Genomic DNA, 19,324 nt, shown 5'->3' on the forward strand with positions numbered 1-19,324 from the left:
GCTTCAGTCAACAGAACAAAACAAAGCTCAGTGTAAATGCTGTTAAAAGAATTGGGCATAACAAAGAGTAGCGCCGTGCCTATCAGACGACTCAGTGCATGTGCGAGGTGTGTGTGTGGAGAGAGGTAGAGGGTGCAGCCATCTTGAATAGGGCTGTACGATTAATCTAAGTGTGATGTTTGTGCGATTACAAAAATGCAAAAAATTGTGATTTAATTAAACAAAAATGTGTGCCATGTGCGTGACACTGTAGTCTGTGTGTGCACTGCAGTCTCCACCTTTCCGGTTTCACTGTGGCCAAGCCAACCATCGCTCGGATGCCATTTCAATGCATTTACCATAAGTATCATTATACAGGTGCACTATAATTTTAGCGTTGGCTGATTTGACCCAGGAATCCAAGCGACAGCTGCCTTGACCGCAGTCCTGTTTCGGGCTCCCGGACCGTGGTCGGGAAGCACAGGGGAGACGTTCCTTCCAGCGCCGATGCTCTCACATTCACACCCTTCACATTACTGGCAGTACTAACAGATGAAACCACAGTGTCTTTGGAAGCTTGTTGTTTGCAGCAACAGAAAGACATTATGAAGGGATGTTGCCATAAATGTTTAACCAGATTGGGGGCAGTACAATCTCTTCATTGCACGTGTGAGTATTCTCACCAGTGATCATGTTGGCTGTGCCAACAGCTGTGTTCCCACTGGGCAGGTTGGCTCCAGCCACACGAGACTGATCTTTCACGATGGGGACTGCAGGAACAGCAAAAATAAAGAAATCACTTTTGTCATTGCTATTACGGCTTTTGTTCTCATTCTTATAAACAAAACTGGCTGATTATGAGGGCTTACAAAAGTAAGGGTGATCCATGGCCTCGCGGGCAGTTAACCGGGCCTGGTGGTCATATCGCAGCAGCTTGTCCAGGAAATCCAAAGCCTCGGGGCTGACCAGGTGCTGGTTCTCACTGTGGACAAACCGCTCCCATCGCTTACGAGAATGCCTGAAGGCAAAAGACAAATCAAGACTAGAATTACCTCCTTGTGGTTGTATGCCTTCACCAGTTTACATCCATGTTTGTCCAAACATATATAATATCTGTAGTGTAGACTTTAAAGCAATTTAATAAAAAGGTATTAAGTCTGAGTTTTGGCACAACATGGATGCTTTACACACATTTTTCAACCCGGCAGCACAGAAGATCTAAACAATCACCAGTTTCAACATTAGTGCCACCTAGTCTATATAACGACATTTAATTTCCGGGATTGTTCAGGTGCTGCTGGAAATTCTGCTGATGTCCCTCATTTCGGCCGGATGTCCGTTACCTCCCGCTTTCTTTGTGTTGGCATTCTAACCTCTGGTGGATTTCTGAGGACTATGGTTAACTGCTCCTCAGATCTCTGCAGGGTAAATCCAGACAGCTAGCTGGACACTCTCTCCAATCTGAGTTTTCTGTTGCACGACTAAAAACAACTTTTGAACGTACACGTTCCACCAAAACAAGTTCTTTCCCAAGGCTATTTTGCAGAGGCACCGTTGCTCCATCTGGCTTTTAGCACTGCCCGAGACGATTGTGATTGGTTTGAAGAAATGCCAATAAACCAGAACACGTCTTTCTACCATCCCGGAATGCTGTGTTGAGCCTAGCGTCACCAACTCAGTATCAGACCAAATGTCTCCCTTCTCTTCCTCAGTTAAGGGTTTTGCAGAACATGATGGCGTCACAGTGAAGTTGACCTTTGAACACCAAAATCCACTCAGTTCATCCTTGAGTCCAATTGGACGTTTGTGCCAAATTTGCAGAGATTCCCTCCAGGGGTCCAGAGATATCGCATTCACCAGAATGGGATGGACAGACATGAGGTCACAGTGAGCTTGACCTTTAACCTCCAAAATCTAATCAGTTCCACCAAATGCAGCTGTTGCATTTTAAATCATTTGTACTAAACAAAAGCCTACATAAGACAGCACTATCATCATCATGTGTCAGTGGTAACAGCTCTCACCTTCCCAGGATGTCGTTGAAACGAGGTTCCAGCTCAATATTGTACTTGTCAATGTAGTCGTAGAGGTCTTCAGTCCCCAGAACCTTCGCTATTCTCACCAACTACAGGAGCACAAACAACAACCTGAATCTATGTTTTTATTTTTTTTATTCTGAAACTTAAATTTTGGGATCTAAGTTTGTGACAACTCAAAAAATATTCAAATTTAGCTTTTAAACATTAAAATCAAGAAATTTCACACTTTAATTTAAAGAGGTGAATTCAGAACAGATAAATTCAGACATGGTTTTCAAAGTAAAATATTTCAATATTAAGTATTCAGTGGGTGTTAAAATTAAATACTTGTGTCCCTTATTTGCTTCCATACAATACAAGTCAGTTAAAGAAAATACCTGGCAGTCCCCACTCTCACAAGATCTCAAGGCAGAAATGCAATCACACTTTCTCGCAAGCTATGACTTGTAGTCACATATGAGCTTGCCATAAACGTAACTGCTGGTCACCCCATAGCCTTCCGATGAAGAGAATTGTATGTTGCATTTACAGTAAAGTAGCAAGAGAAAGCCTTACCAGCCAACCCTGCTTTGTGTTTACCTGGTCATAGTTGTCATGTCCATGGAAGAAAGGCTCCTTCCTGAAGATCATGCTTGCCAACATACAGCCCAAGCTCCACATATCCAGACTGTAGTCATACATCTTAAAACACACACAGTACAAGTGTCAAAGGCATCACAGATACGATTAAAGCAGAGAAATCAAGGGTGCACCGATCCGACTTTAGTCCTGATACCAGTGTTTAATTAATCAGCTGTATGCATCACTGTGTGGAAGTGACTGATCGTTATTGATGTGTAAGGCAACATCATTACAAGGTGCACCTGATAGCACCATGTGTTCATGAGGGGCACCTTAAAAAGGCATGCTATGTAACTTTTCCCTTTTCGGTCCCCTACAGGTTGTCTCATTGGAACTACAGCTTGTGTGGCTGTAGTTCCAATGAGACAACCTGTAGGGGGACCGAAGCGGCGGGACGCATGAGCTGTAGTTCCAATGAGACAACCTGTAGGGGGACCGAAGAGGGAAAAGTTACATAGTATGCCTTTAACACACCATGATTTTACAAGCGCCACCTGAAGGCACCATAAGGTCCAGTCGGAGCTCACGCTTTACCGTTCGTCGTTTGTTTCCATAACTCACTCACGAGGAAGGCAAAATGTTGCCACACTAGTGACTTCAGGGAAGCAGGAGGATTTTTCAGTTCTGTTTCTCCGTTATCTCCAACTCTGGCAGTGGCCATGGTGTATGGAAAAGAGCAGCTGCAGGCTACAGGTAAGCCAACGAGAAAGAAAAAAAGACAGGCTGTTCGGAGGACCCGGTTGAGATAGCATGTGTGCATCCTTGAGAACTGCAAGTCATATAACTTATGTTGTCAGTTTATTTAAGCCTGTATTAGTCTATAGTTCTTGCTAATTTTTTGTTTCACCTTCACCTGCTAGCTAAATTGCATGTGGCTGTTGATTCAATATAATAGCGATTGCTCAACGCCTTTGCTCACGTTTGTATTTTAGGTGCATTATTTACATGCTGAAGTAGTTACACTGCATTAAGATACTGGAAGTGCCAGAATTCCATAACTACTAGAACTGCCATGAGCGGTCATTTTGACCGCCAGATTCCAAACTCTAATCTCACCCAATTACAATATTAATGCATGTATTGTCTTAAGATATCTTTAGAACAACGTAATAACACCGACATGTACATTTTAATTATACTTTTGAGTAGTAGCCTAATAGTGTTTCAACAATTCATATCATGGCATAGTAAACTGTGATTTCATACATTCATATCCCGAAAAATATTTGGGGAAATTCATTCAACATAATTCACAGCCAAATAACAATTAAAAGTATGTTATCTGAACATTTATAACCTAACCTGGTACTGCCTCCATTTTGGTGTCTGCTGCAGTGCGCAGCGCTGTTCGGACCTTGCGCCACTGCCCTTTTTTCCTCCATAAACTCCGCTCTCAGCTACTTTGCCAGTTGCTGCATGAACTTCCTCCGGGACATTTTACAGCTGGTGCACTCCCTGGAAAGGATGTGTGCAAAGATTCCGGCCAGTTGTAGGATGTATAAAATTATATGAACACGTAGACAGCTACCGGCCATCTACGTGTACCGCGCCTTTCACAGAGTGAGCGCCCGGTGCTTTTCTTCTGATTCAGAACAGAGTCCATCCATGCCGTAGCCTACGTTACCGACTCTGGCTTTGCTTTCGGCCCATCGGTGATGCCCACACTTGTTACTCGAGACCGCTAGTTACGTTTCTCTGACAGAGACTACGATTATTACTAAGCAACCAAGATGCATCTTCAACCACGCAAAAGATTAAAAACAAAACTGCGAAAATCCGAGCGGTCAGTATGACCGTGTATGGCCGAGATAAAAGTGATTGTATTTTCTTTGCCTTTTGTGTAATGTATATAAAAAACACTTTTAAACGAAAATACAGACTATTTTAGGAAAAGTCAGGTACCAGAAGGATTGTATTTTTTTTTATTTAGCAAAGTTATTACACATATAAATAAAAAAAAGTCATGACCGTTCTAGTGTTAAGGAACAGGCCGCAGGGGGACCATCTAGCAGCATGTAGGCTATGCTACTCAGCATTAATGGGCCACCTCTTTCTGAATTCCCCTACAACCGAGCCTTGGAGTTATTTTTCCAAAAGCCAAGAAAAATCAAATGCACACATCAAGGTTCGACAGATCTGCCCCCACTGCTAAAAATCCTACAGGAAACACTGAAAGACTCTGTATGTGGTGCACCATATAACCATGATTCCCCAACATAGAGCTGTCTGAGGTACGCTGCCACAGTTTTAACATGGCTGGTACATAATCATAAATAATTTGATTATGAAATCCTAAATCACGTGTTTAATTTAGTGGTTTTATTGTAACGTGCCTTTAAATACTTAAAAAAGCGGCATTTAAAATGTATTATTATTTTAATCAATTCATAAACATGAGTAATCAGTTGCACGGGTAGCGAACCAGGCCTGTCACCAATATTTTTAAAAATGTTTCTAATGCTGTGTTCTAGGGCTGCACAATTATTCGAATATTAATCGCGATCACAATCTGGCTTCCCACAGTAAAATGAACATGATCGAATGTTTAAAATACGTGCTCCACTGATAGAAAACTCTGCATATCAAATCAAGTGCTTCCTAAACTAACAGCATGACACAGCCAGCGTTGCGCCAGCAGCGGCATTACAGTGTTAAATTGCCTGAAAACACTGACACAGACCTCTACGCACACCCGCCTGCTCCGTTATAACTCGACTCAGCCAGACATTTCTGGGGAAGGAAGGCTAAAATAATATTTTGCAGGCCATTTTTTCAGGTCATATTCTACAATTTGTAAAACAAGTTACATAGTAGGCATGTACACGCGGTCTGGAGTTTTAAGAGCAGAAAGTTGGATCAATTTCAGACTCGTTTTTATATCTATCAAAATAATACTATAACACTTCTGAATACATATATTGCATTGTTTACCTCTTTTTAAAAGTTCACTCAATATGAACCATGCTAGGTCCTTATAGCTCATTCTACAAACATTCCTCAGCTCTATACTCAGTGTTTGCTTTTAAAAGGACAAATCCGGCGCAAAATGAACCTAGGGGTTAATTACATGTGTACAGAGTCGACCGTTCTCTGGGATATGTTTTCATGCTAATCGAATGTAACCAGTTTTATCGCAAACTGCTAATTACCTTATAATGCTAGTCGTTGGGGCAAGGATAAAGTAAAAAGAAATCGCTATTTCTATACCATTAACAAGGCTCAAAACAGCACCACACTGGTAACATAATGAGGGTCCCTACATGTAAACCGAAGCATTGAGAACTTTCCAAGTTGTCTCTAACCCCCTTGTCTAGACCGCAAGTGTGTCAGACATTTTTTTACTCGCACGTCTCAAGCAACAGCTACGCTTCCAAACAGGCATGTGTCTCACAGTCGTAACCGCGTCCTGAAGAGTTTGTTTAGGTCTATTTTTCTGACAATTTGCATTTAAATGCAAAGTTGATGAATAAAACACCACAGTTTTATCATTATTGTATCATTTAAATTACTAAACTTTTATATTATTTTATTTCCTTATTATCTAAACTTGTTCCTTGATTTTATTTTAGTCCTTTATTGCAGTTTAGTTATTGATTATGTATCTTAAAGCTATAGTGTGTAGTTTCTGTCGCCCCCATGAGGAATTCAAAGTAATAACACTGTCGGCACGTCCACATGATGTAAGCCTTCCGTGATCATGCACCAACCCCACCCCTCCTCCACGCAGTTGATAGTAGCCAAAGAGGACACGGAGGATTAAAAAAACATGACAGACTCTTCAGAAGAGGTAATTATCTTCACTCAAGCTTCTGAACACAGCAAGACTGACAAATACGGAGAGAGTTGTGTGGTGCTGATAGTCTTCATTAGCTTTGCAGCAATTCATTTGTCAATGGCTTGAATGTAACAGAGGTTCATTGATATCAAAAAGTTACACACTACAGCTTTAATGTGCAAGCGTTTTGTTAAGGAATATTTGGTACACAATAAGTTATTCCGTCCTCTCTCAAACTTTATCAGGGCCTATGGGATTATAAGGGGGAAACATTGTTTAGCGCGAGATTCTCATGTGGCGGTCAAAATAATTAGGACATGGCCTTGCTCGGGCTCAGAGAAAGCTGGAACCTGAAAACAAGGAAAACTGCTACTCCGTTCAGGTCCTATCGCCTGACCAATGGGCTCTCCTGACCTTAACTATTCTGAGTTTAATTCCTGACCTCAAAGATGTTTGAACATGAGCAGAACAAGTTGATCATGGATCGGGCAGCCACAGCGGCTCAACGCTTTGAAATTCTTGGACCAGACAGAACCGATACAGACAGTTGCTTCAGTATCGCATGAATGCTGTAGTCACACAAGAGCGACACTGACGGGACGTTTGCGGACATGAGAGACAAGAGTGGAAGATGTTGCACATGTTGCTTGTCAATAAACAGTTGTCAATTAATAATACTTTCTCAACTCTTAATTTTAATACTTAATATACAACGTTATAATAGAATATTTAAATACATAAATAATGCTACACAATAAATCGAAGGCTGCAAATAAATGTGATCAGTTTCGGCCGATAATGCCTCATAAATCCTGACTCAGAACATGTCAACTCCACCTAAAGCACACAGCTGTACCTGATAGTCCACCAGAAGCTCGGGTCCCTTAAAGTAGCGGGAGGCGACTCTGACGTTGTACTCCTGTCCTGGGTGGTAAAACTCAGCCAGACCCCAGTCAATAAGGCGCAACTACAGACGTGGAAATTAAGCAGTTAGCAACTACAAACATGCATGTGTTCAACACAGGAAAGAGAGTGTGTGTACACACACACATACATATATATATACACATATATATATATACACACATACATACATATATATATACATATATATACATACACACACACACACATACATACATATATATATATATGCATACATACATACATATACACATACATACATATATATATATATATATATATATATATATGTGTGTGTGTGTGTGTATATATACACACAATTTTGAAATATATATTTACATATGTCACACATTACTGAATTAATATGTCCAAGAGCACAATGGAGGGGGGGGATTATTATTGATTATTGAAATAGAGGCAAAACAGAACAGCAGTGATATTTTGGTTAAGGTTGGGGAGACACTGACTGACCTATTTACTCACCTTGCGGTGTTCATGATCAATCATCACATTATGTGGCTTTACATCTCTATGCATGATTCCCATGCTGTGGCAGTAGTCCAGGGCCTACAGACAAGAGCAAAAGAAGTTTGTGATCCATTGGTCAGTTTTTTTTCTTCCCAGTAATTCCAAAACAGATAGCAACAGATTAGCACATGCTGCCTATTAGATATAACACACACACAGTTGATGGTACTCTACGAATACCCAAGCATGTGCAAAAATCAGACTTACTGCTTCACCTCCCTCAGGACATTTAGAGGTTTTAGATTATGAGCTGAAAGGCAACTGAAACCATGAAAGACCTACCTTGAGGATCTCGTACATGTAGAACCGGATGTCATAGTCTGTCAGGGTCTGGTACAGTTGCTGGAGATTAAAACAATACCATTAGGCTTTCTATGGCAATGTATTACAATAAACCGGCAGCACACATTCACGAAGAGCCATGCATCACTCACAACAACCTGTGGAAATGTGCCAGTGATTGACGATAGAACCAGACGATGGTTGACTTTCTGGCACCGAAGACATAGCATTGGACTTTCATATTCCTCCATCACACACACACACACAAAAGGAGGTTTCCATAATCTTTTTATAGAGTAAAAAAGTTTAGTTCCTACCTTGAAGTCTGTGTTGTTAACATGCTCAAAGACCAAGGCAGGCGTCCTGGACTGAAAAAGTAAAAGGTTGTGTATTTAACATTGTACCACCGGGGCCAGGTAATTTATCTATTTTACTGAAACAGCAACACTGTAATAAGCTATGGCACTAATGCAAACTGTACGAACTAACCAGGCAGCCACACTGTGAGCAACACTATGGCCAAGTCTCCAAATGTCCATTCATATTCTATACACAAGTAAGCAAGGAAACTCAGCCAGCATGTGGACAGTCAATTAAGCAATAGTCTGGCTCAACTGACGTACATTCCTGGGATAAAGCGTCACATCAGGCACGCCCAGCGTGTGAGAGACGGGCCAAATGTCCCTTTCCTCTAGCTATCTCCACTATCAGGGCTCAACACTGCCCAGGACATCTGTGATTGTTTTATTTTAAAAAAAACAAGCCAGAGCATTTTCTACCATATCCCAGAATAGATAGGTGGTATAGTCATTTTATCACTACCAAATATGCAGCTGTAGCAAGTATCTCACTTTCACTATCTTCATTCCTATTTTAAGATGCCACAAATCATATCCAGCTACAAAAAAGCCTGAAAAGTTGTATGTTAGAATGGATGTATATGGAGATGATACACCATATAATCTAGTCACATTGGTGTAAACTGGCAGGGTTCAGAACCTTGCAGACCGGTGCATTTCAAGTAATTGCAAGTTTCAACTCGCCTCATTGAGAGTATTTGATCTGAACTTAGCTGAAGGGCATTGTTAGCTGTGATAAGGGGTTAAAGTGGGCTGGAACGACGGCATTCTGGCAGTTTCATAAATCAGCATTTCACGTTCTTTTAGAAAATTACACCAAATATCCATTCCAGTGCTTCCCCTATTCACTCTCAGCAGAGCACCGCCGTGACTCCATGCACAAGGTCTGTAGTTAGTTCACACGTCTGTAAAAATAGCAGGACAGTCGTGCACTAACCGTTATTGTCAATTAAACATGTGAAGATCACGTTGTTGGTAGCCTACGGGTTACAAACGGGCTGGGTAGGGATCAACACGGTAAGGTGCTGCAGATCCAGTGTTTTTAGCTGAGCTAGATAGAGAATATTCTGTTAAGACAGGTTGGTGATGCCGTTTTGTCCCCATTGTTCTCCGTGAAGTTAGCTGGAAGTGAACGTAGTCGCGGTGCGTTTTATGTGGACTGACTGCGTCAGACTCGTTTAAAAAAATAGCCTTGTGTGCGGTGATTAATTTGGCATGCAGTTATCACACCGGTCATAGGAAAACTCAACTCCTGGCTGTTTTGGAAGAAGGAAATAACGAGTTTAACAGGTGGACTAGCTGTAGAAGTGAGTATGCTTTAAGTGCATGTAGTGGATAGTACAGGGGGGATAGAGATTTATTAAAGTAGTAGTGTTAAATTCAAATTTGAGATCCTACTTCAACCCCTGGCTGTGATATATCACAACATATGGACTGAAGTGAGCTATTCATCAATTATGGCAATACGAAAGTTATAGTCACATTCCAATTTAAATAGACGTTTTTATTATTAAATAATCATGCTCACAATAAAATAAGCCCTCCTGGGCTGGCAGCCTGCACATACCGAGGCGGTTGCTATCGAACGCAGCGCAGGTGATATTAGCCTACACTAGTGTAGGCCATTTCTTTTTCAAGCTAAAGAATTTGGATTCACTAAAAGGTACACAATAACACTGACTAACCAACCAAGGCAGTGTGCAGACCAACAACTCCCGTGTTCTGCAAGGTAAAATTACAGTTTTGGCCAATGGGGTATGGTGGCTTTGAAGAGAGCAGAGTTTCAGTTCCCCGTCGTAAAGGGATACACTTTGCTGATTTTAAACCAGCTCTGTGTCATGGCAATGTGTGTGCAGATCAGTCCCTCCAGGATTTCGCGATGGCAACAATTCACGCAAATTCAACCAATCACCGTGAATTTGGTGTGACTCGCAATTTTGACTAATCACCATAATTTAACCGCAAATTTGACCAATAACCAGAGTTTCCCGCGACTTCAACCAATCACAGCAGTCAGTATGCGACGCAGAAAGCCACTGACCAAGCGGGAGTGAAAACGGGTTGACGTAACACACGTACGTCACTGGATTCATTTCCTTGTTTCTGATATGAAGACAAGACGTGTGTGACTCGAACATCTCACATTTACCAACAAAACGTACACCTAAAGCCCATACAACACATTTCAGACGGTCCTTCCAACCTGTATACATTTTAAAATCAATGTACACAAACGTTTTTTCACTCTAAAGTCGCTGAAAGCTCCTGCTGTTTCAATCCTGTCGGCTCTCTGCAGCGGGCGGGGCTGCTGCTCAGTTCCCCCCACGACTGACGCGTGCACACACACAAACAGTGTATGCAGGAAAAACCGGATGAGACATACAGGATGACCTAAATTGAGGACAGCTACGCTCGTTATTGTAAGTGCAATGATAAGTTAAAGTCCAATAAGTACTTTATCAAACCGTATAAATGTGTGTCCCAGCCCAGGCCAGGAAATAAACTAACAATAAAAAGATCAACAAGCCATTGACAGAAGTGTTCAAATTCGATTCATTCAATAACTTATTATTTTTTGTCTTAAATCCACCAGCATACATAATATTTGCAGCATCCTGAGCCTTTTTGGTAAAGTTACTAGGAAAACTCAGCACTGGCTATCAGTTTGTTAGTCTGTTTTTTCTAAAGCGCAGATTGATACTTATTGTGCAAAGAAATTAGGTGCCATAGTAGTGCTGGGTGGAATACTGTCTCAACCGGTATACAGGTCTTAATTTTCCAAATTATATGAATTCTTCACAAACCGTTACACATAGCCACGGAGAGCGCTACCACTACCGTCGAGTGACTAGAGAACGGAAACCCTGTTAACTGCGTACCCTCTTATTCATGATTGTAACTTTATAATAAAAAAAATTTAATAACCCACAATGGCACACAACAATTGGTGACATAAACAATTTGTAACACTAATAACTGTACATTTACAAATTTACACTGACGAACATTATAGCTGCTAGCTAATTTATTTGACTACTTTGCACAACAAAAATGGTTTACATTCTGTAACCTTTTCATGCATTCTAATTCCCTTCATATGCAATACAGCCATTTATTTAAATTCTAGTTAACCGACATCTCCAAAATGGGGATTGAGGAACAGTTGAATCTATTGTTGAGTTGATGTCAGTGCTCAAGTGTTTGGATTTCCCCCCTATTTACTGCCATGTAATTAGCATGCATTAGCTACAATAAATACAGAAATATTTCATAATAATTATAGCAGTTTTGACACTAAAAGTTAGAAAAAATAGACATACATACAGATGGTCACTTGTTGCTTACAGTGTGAACTAGAGCTGCATCTAACCAACCAACTTTCACAATTTGATGTAATCAGCCTCTTAAGTCACAAGTTGCCAGAGCCCAAGTGATGTCTTAAAACTGCTGAGCAACAATCAAAGGTATTTTTTTGGCTCAACTTCAACTAGCCAATTCTTATTGTCATAATGAACAGTAAATGAAAAACTTGGCTTGGAATTTTTGTTTTTAATGTCAAAGCAGAAATCTTAATTTTAAAATGATAATGACGGCACTCCTACATCATGATGTATCAACAGTGCACTGTTGCTCCATTCTTTGGCGAGAGCCCTGACACAACATAGAAATACAAGGCTGTATAACTGCTAAGATACATTTATCGAACTAACAACCGTAGCTGGCTAAGTACTTACAGACACATACTTCCCAAGCAAAATCGATAAGCTTGCACAGGTGGTGGGCTTGCCACGCTATTGGTACAGTAATGATATTTCAGACAGACATTCCAACATAGTTTTTTTTTTTTATAAAATATAAATCATGTCATCAGAAAAATACAAACAATTTATATATGACCTCTGCTATACTTAATGACCAAAGTGTTCTTGCCAATCAATATACTATACTTACTACTGGGTCTTTCACAATATCGATGAGGGAGATTATGTTAGGACCTCCACGTAGGTTCTCCAAAATCTTAATCTCACGCTTGATTTTCTTTTTTTTCACGGGCTAAAAGGTGAAAAAGACGAGGCAGTTAGGCAGATGGGATTAAAGCATTTAATCATTCAATCAGAGCAACTGCCTTGATCGAAGCCTCTGTCTCGGAATATATTTACCTTGAGTATCTTCACCACCACCTTCTCATTATTAGTGATGTTGATTGCTTCAAAGACTTCACTGTACTTGCCACGCCCTAGCTTACGCACCAACTGAAAGTCATCCTGGTTTCTGTGAAGGATCACAACCAAACATCAGCTGGGTTGAAGGGTTGTCATGCAGCATGCTGCAAATGCTGTTACCCCTATTTTCCACCGGGCGTGTCTGCGCTGTGTCCCGTATGGCGTTATATATGTGCCTCATTCCTGAGTAATCGTATGTTTTGAGCACAGAACTACATTTTCCATGCACATTACATTATGAACAGAAATTAACACTTGCAAAAAATAATTTCGTTTGAGCTCCATATTCCGTGCTCCATAAATGTATTTGCATGTTTGCCATTATCCATATTAATGTGCAATAACCCCTCTCACGCAGTTCTCTCATGTGCCCTCTCAATTAATTAAATTTTATTTATAGTATCAAATCATAACAAGAGTTATCTCGAGACACTTTACAGATAGAGTAGGTCTAGACCACACACTATAATTTATAAAGTCCCAACAATTCTAGTAATTCCCCCAAGAGCAAGCATTTAGTGCAACAGTGGCGAGGAAAAACTCCCTTTTAGGAAGAAACCTCGGCCAGACCCAGGCTCTTTGTAGGAGGTGTCTGACGGTGCTGGTTGGGGATGTGATGAACAGTGGCAATAATAGTCACAATAAAAATAATGGAACAGTGACTAGAAAATGGTAGTCGTAGTAGTTCATGTCATAGCAGGGCACTGCACTGAGATAGGAGATAATTTCTCTCTCTGCACGCAAGTAGACACTGCTGCGCTCCGATCATGTCTCCCTCGCTCTCAACCTCTTCACTCTGTGCACGCTCAACTCTTGACACACTCGCTCAAATGTTCAGTGTTACAAATGTGTCACAAAACAAACCAATCGGAGAATTAAAGGTCAATTCTGATTGGCTGTTTTTCTCCAATTAGATCACAAGTAGCAGGAAATACAAATCTAGGAGGAACAGTCTTTTCCAGTCAACACCTGTTGGTCAGCATACTGGAACAGCATATACTGACTACAGTGGAGCTGTTCGACTAATGTTTAGGGCTGTAATCAACCAAAGAAAATCTTGGTCGACTGAAAAAAAAAAAAAAAAAGCGTTAGATTAAATAGCTGCGCAGTACTTGGTAGCCTTGTCCGTCTAAATGAATTATAAATAAACATAAAAAACTAGTAGGTTAAATGATTTAATATTCTGCAAATAGCCTAATTATTTTGCACTGAAATGACACACTCGAGTCTGTCTGTCAGCGTTGCATCACGTGCACCTGCGCAATATCATAGCCTATGATTTCCGAAAATAGTACTATGTCAACTAGTGATATCAGCACAAGAACTGTTGAGGAATATGCAACATAATACTATACAATAAAGACAATTGTTTGTGTCATATGTTATAATAACTGACAGACACTCATTTCAGCAGCTCTGTGCATGTCCTTGCACAGAGTGAGGCTGAACATAGGAGCTCAGCTTCGCGGCTAACCCTGGGGGATGCTACCGTAGTTGCGGGCGGGTGCGCCTGCAGTTATAAAACGATTATTAGACTAAAACATTAGAATATGCCAGTTCTGACATACTCATATAGCCTAATCAAAACAGATGGGGCAACCTAACGCAGACAAGTTAGCTTACCGTTTTTAGATGATATGCCATGTTTGTAGTTGAGCTGTGATATGCAAACTGTTGCTTGCAAACTTTGCATTTGACTTTTTTTCCCCCCCATTATCTATTTTTGTAAAATGCTGCCACACTGCTGATGTCTTTGACATGGTAGAGGAGGACTGACTATAAATTAAACACTTAAATAAATATTCAGCAAACCACCAGACCAATGGCTTCTAGTACTTTCTTCATTCTGTCTGATCCAAAAAGTGAAAACAAGGGGGGGGGGGGGTGTTCTGAAGACAGACTGTTACCTGTGAAACAGGGGTGCTCTGAAAACACCCCCGTTAGCAATTAGTGCTTTCCACCTGATGAAATTAACACGGCAAAAAAAAAATCGACCAATCCAAATTTTGGTCGAGCCAGAACGTATCGACCAATAAATCGACTAGTCGACTGGGAGATTACAGCCCTACTAATGTTACTGGATTACAACACATTTCGGTCAGTATTTTGTATTATTGACTTAGCTATATCACAGAAATGTCTTAATATTTGTGTGCATTATAATGCAGTTTTGTTTGACTTGTTTCTCCTTGTGTGACTAACGTTAGTTTGACTCATCCTTTTACAAGCAATCTAGCTAATTTAGCACACAACAGCGGAGCATAACATCCGGTCTATGCATCCGACATATCATCTGAACAGGCCTCGCATCACTGTAGCTAAGTTGGGTCTCGCAACGCGAGACTGAACAGCAGTAGGCATGTCACACTATAGCCACGTGTAAGTAGTTTAATACTTTGGTTACATTACCGTGTTTTATTAACCTTTATTCTGTTGATATATTAGCTTGCAAAGGAGCTATCCGTTGCTAACGCTAATTTATCTCAAAAAGCAGAAATGTTAGCTAACTACTGCCAAAATATGGTTTTACTGGAGACCATAGAGAAGTGTTGTCATGTGTTTGCACTGTGCATGGTAACGTTAGTATATCCTTATTGATTTTTAAATGTATTTAACGTTATGCCAAGATATGGTTTAATTTTAGTCAGCTACTGCTTTTTGGACATACGTTAGCAACGGATAGCTACTTTGCAAGCCAACAAAATATAGCCTTGGCAAACAGAATTAAGGTTAATAAAACACGATAACTATGTAACCAGTATTACAAGCTTCTTACATGTGGCTGTATTGTGACATTTTAGGCGTGTTCGGATGACATGTTGGATGCATAGACTATCTATGCTACGCTAACGTTAGATTGCTTGTGAAAGATGATGTTAGTCACACAAGGAGATATGTTATTGTAATTCAAACAATACAACGGTATTACGATTACCACAACTATTAAGGTATGTCTGTAATATATACCGGTAGGTCAATACAGGATTCATACGCATTTTAACCAATACTTTGTCAATTTTCCATGACTATGTATTCCTGAAAATGTCAGTTGACAATATACAATTAAGAATACAAATCTGTGTTAATGTTTATGTTGAATGACAACTTATGTGGTTCATAGTGGGATCCACAATCTTTCCAAGTACCCCTGGCAACAGCAGAAATAGGCTACCCATTACTGGGGAATCACTGCATGTGTTGAAAAGACCGTTCCCCAGGAGATATGTTTCCTGCTACTTGCGAACTAATTGGAGACGAACAGCCAATCAGAACTGACCTTATATTCTCCGACTGGTTGGTTTTGTGGCACACTTGTAATGCTGCGAAAATTTGAGCAAGTGTGTCAAGAGTTGAGCGTGCACAGAGTGAAGAAGTTGACAGCGAGGGAGACATGACGGGAGCGCAGCAGCATCTACCTGCATGCAGAGAAAGTTTTTGAGAGGGCACATGAGTAATCAGCGTGAGAGGGGTTATTATTGCACGTTAATATGGATAATAGCAAACATGCAAATACATTTATTGAGCACGGAATAGGTTTTTGTTTGCTTAAACAAAGTTATTTTTTGCCAGTGTTTATTTCTGTTCAAAATGTAATGTGGTTGCCAGATATAGTTCCCTGTGCTCAAAACATACAGTTACTAACTCAGGAATGAGGTACATGTATAACGCCGTAGTTCCGTAGGCGCCCGGCCCCTGCGCGCAATTGCGGCCATTCAAGTCAATGCTTGATATTCAACAACCCAGGCGTGCGTGAAGCGGCTCTCACTCCGCTAAAGTTTAATTACTGGAGTGCCCGGTAGATACTAGCTAATAAACACGTGATTGTTCTTTCAAGTACTTGCAGAGACAATAAAATCTGTGAGTCGGGCAAGCAAGACGCTCCGCATCTGAGACGCTCCTGGTGTGGTATTGCGCGTGGCGGAGAACGGAACAAACCCGTGGCACCTCCAGAACGCAGCACAGACGCGCCCAGTGGAAAATAGGGGTTAGGGTTAACAAAATATTTACCCCCATTCAACCACGTGAGACTCATAGTCCCAGTACTCCCTGGGCCGGTGAGTGTTGACCTCAGTGTACACTCGGGCCCGGCTTGGCACGGGTCCTGACATGTCCGACAGCTTGGCAGAGATGGTGGGGAGATTTTACTGCAGCGGAGGACGGCAGAAGTACAGGGAGGATGGGTGGGAGAGAGGGAGGAAGAGGAGGGAAGGTAGGGGTTGACCCAACGGGGCAGGGCTGGGGGGGGTGGGGGGGGAGAGGCTTTGCCTGAGGATGGGGGGGGAGGGGCCACCAGGGGCAAGGTGGGATAGCTGACAAAGAAGGTGGGAAAGGAAATTAAGAATTAGAGAAATTGAATTCCTGATTCATACTGATGGTGTCAGCAGTGTCTTCATCCATCAATTTAAAATGACATGAAATAGAGAAAAGCCAGAAATCCTCACACCAGTGCAAGTTTGGCAATGTGCCTTAATAAATGTATCATAGTCTAGATTTACTCTATCATTAAAAAACTATTTGTTGAGTGAAGGCAACACTGAGCTGGCTGATGAAAGGCTAGCTCAAGCTAAAAAAAAAAAACTAAAAAAAACACAACTCCTAATTGCCACTATTGTGGCCAGCCCCACAAAGTGAATGCGAGACAGGAGTAGGAATGATAACTTCAGATATATCACGAGTGACCTTAAGACACTAGAGTATCTTGAGTTGTTGTATGGTAAGATGGAGCATCAGCTCAACAGGTGGATCATTGCAGCACACACAGGCACTGTGCCAGACTGTTGTGGTGAGGAGGAAGCTGAGCCTGAAACTCACAAGTTGTGCTCTAACCTTTACATATGGTCATGATGAGCTTTGGATAATGACCAGGGGCCTCATTTATAAAACGGATTTGGTCAAAAGGGTTTAAATGGGACCATAATTTACAAAACGAACACCATGTTGTTTTAAAGAAGACTTGAAAGTAGCGACTGAGACCATAAACTCAGTATGAAAATGTTTACTAAGGTAATAAATCAACAGCAACCAGTGTAGTCGCCCCCTGCTGGAAATTAGATAGAATGCGGGTTTAAGACACTTCCGCATTGGCTTCACTTTTCGGGCCGAAGACTAAATCCATTATTTTTAATCTGTGAGTCTGAGCCAGGAAGACCCTGCACAGTGTTGTGTACAAAACTCATGTGGACCAGTTTAGCTACCGTTAACATTAACATGACAGATATTCATTCGGAATTATGCGACATCGGTAATGTTAACGTTATGTCGATAATCTCACAACACTGGAAATGTAACATTATAGGGTGTTTACAAATGTGTCATGCAGTGGATAAACTAACGTTAGTTATATGCTCCGATGACTAAAGCAATTGCTTATGAGTTAACGTTAGCTGCACCACCCGACTGGGGTGTCTCTCAGTGTGAGCAGAAGATTTTAGTAACTTATCGGCTCTAGGCGGGCCTAAATTGCTAGCCTGCTAACCTTAGCATGGCTAACGGGAACAATCGCTAGTTTCCACAAAGAATGGGAGTCTGCATTATCAACATTACAGACACACTGCATTGGTTATTTACCCCCTTGATCAATCCGACGACCGAAATGCTTCCCAGTAAGATGACTTTCGTGAATCCAACGATCCTCGCCTCCCTCCGTCGCCTCTGCGTGTGTGCCACTGTGTGATTTATGCTGTATCAGAGACAATATGGCTGACCAACGCCATCTAGTACTGCAACGGAGTCCGTGGAGGGACAAGCCATTGCACAGTTGCCGCCGACCAACTGAAAAGTAGTAACCTGTCACGGTCATGTTTTTTTTTTGGCTGTAGGCTACGCGTTTTTATGGCTTGACTTTACTGTGTATGAAGTCTATGAGCAGTCTGGCTGCAGTCCAGGGCAGACTTCAAATGATTAACGACAACCACGTCTTCGATATAATGACTTTATTCAAGTTTATGTTAACATGTTACCTTACATGTATGTGCCCTTAAATTGAGGTAGTAGTCTACCATGTATTGAACGGGCTACAATTCCTACATTGTCATGGGATGTAGATGAAAACACACCACTTTAATCTGTGCTTTAACCTTATAGTCACTGTTTCATTTAAAATCCAGTACAGAGCCAGCAGAGCACAACTGAAATATGTCACTCTTTCGACTCCAGTGCATTTCCCAAGCCATGTAACCACCAAGTTGGTTCCTTATTAGTCATGTCACCTGTGCACAACAATAACAGAAGCAGTCGTTAGTCGTTAAATCTTAGGCCTCAGGCACCTTCAATAATGCTCATTAAATAACTAAAAAGAAAAACATTAAAGTAAAAGCAAAATCTAAGTAAAAAAAACAGTGCAAGTTAGGATATGGCTAAAATATTAACAAATAAAATATAAAGTCATATAATTGTAATTTGTGTAGACAATATTGTAATCTTTTAAATATGTCATCCTTTGAGTCCGTCTGCACTATGTGTGTAACACCCACTGCATGCCCAATGTGTCCACTGTATACCCACAGTATGCCCAATTTGCCAACTGCATGCCCAACGTGCCCACTGTGTACCCAAAGTGCCCACTGTATGCCCAATGTGCCCACTTTTTTATTT

The 19,324-nt window shown here is 41.1% G+C and overlaps 1 protein-coding gene and 1 non-coding gene across 4 annotated transcripts in view; both read right to left on the minus strand.

Moving 5' to 3' along the window:
* Positions 1 to 18,423, minus strand: part of LOC144517309 (casein kinase II subunit alpha) — a 26,955-nt gene extending 8,532 nt beyond the window's left edge. Inside the window, exons 1-12 of one of the 3 annotated variants that reach the window (XM_078249363.1) lie at positions 18,299 to 18,423; positions 16,008 to 16,146; positions 12,668 to 12,779; positions 12,459 to 12,560; positions 8,466 to 8,516; positions 8,149 to 8,208; positions 7,822 to 7,905; positions 7,271 to 7,381; positions 2,598 to 2,699; positions 2,004 to 2,104; positions 849 to 997; positions 663 to 749 (exon numbers count right to left, since the gene is read on the minus strand). In XM_078249363.1, coding sequence (XP_078105489.1) covers positions 663 to 749; positions 849 to 997; positions 2,004 to 2,104; positions 2,598 to 2,699; positions 7,271 to 7,381; positions 7,822 to 7,905; positions 8,149 to 8,208; positions 8,466 to 8,516; positions 12,459 to 12,560; positions 12,668 to 12,779; positions 16,008 to 16,123 — 1,075 coding nt within the window. In that variant the 5' untranslated portion in view covers positions 16,124 to 16,146; positions 18,299 to 18,423. Of the gene's footprint in view, positions 1 to 662; positions 750 to 848; positions 998 to 2,003; positions 2,105 to 2,597; positions 2,700 to 7,270; positions 7,382 to 7,821; positions 7,906 to 8,148; positions 8,209 to 8,465; positions 8,517 to 12,458; positions 12,561 to 12,667; positions 12,780 to 16,007; positions 16,147 to 16,738; positions 16,961 to 18,298 lie in introns of those variants that run through there. The other 2 variants (XM_078249362.1, XM_078249364.1) reach the window with 2 other exon arrangements.
* LOC144517480 (small nucleolar RNA SNORA57) lies at positions 8,313 to 8,423 on the minus strand. Its single transcript, XR_013501942.1, has one exon. It is a non-coding gene; the product is annotated as a small nucleolar RNA SNORA57 (small nucleolar RNA).
* Positions 18,424 to 19,324: the final 901 nt, after the last annotated feature.

The sequence above is a fragment of the Sander vitreus genome, chromosome 4, assembly GCF_031162955.1.
Source record: "Sander vitreus isolate 19-12246 chromosome 4, sanVit1, whole genome shotgun sequence".
NCBI classification, from domain to species: domain Eukaryota; kingdom Metazoa; phylum Chordata; class Actinopteri; order Perciformes; family Percidae; genus Sander; species Sander vitreus.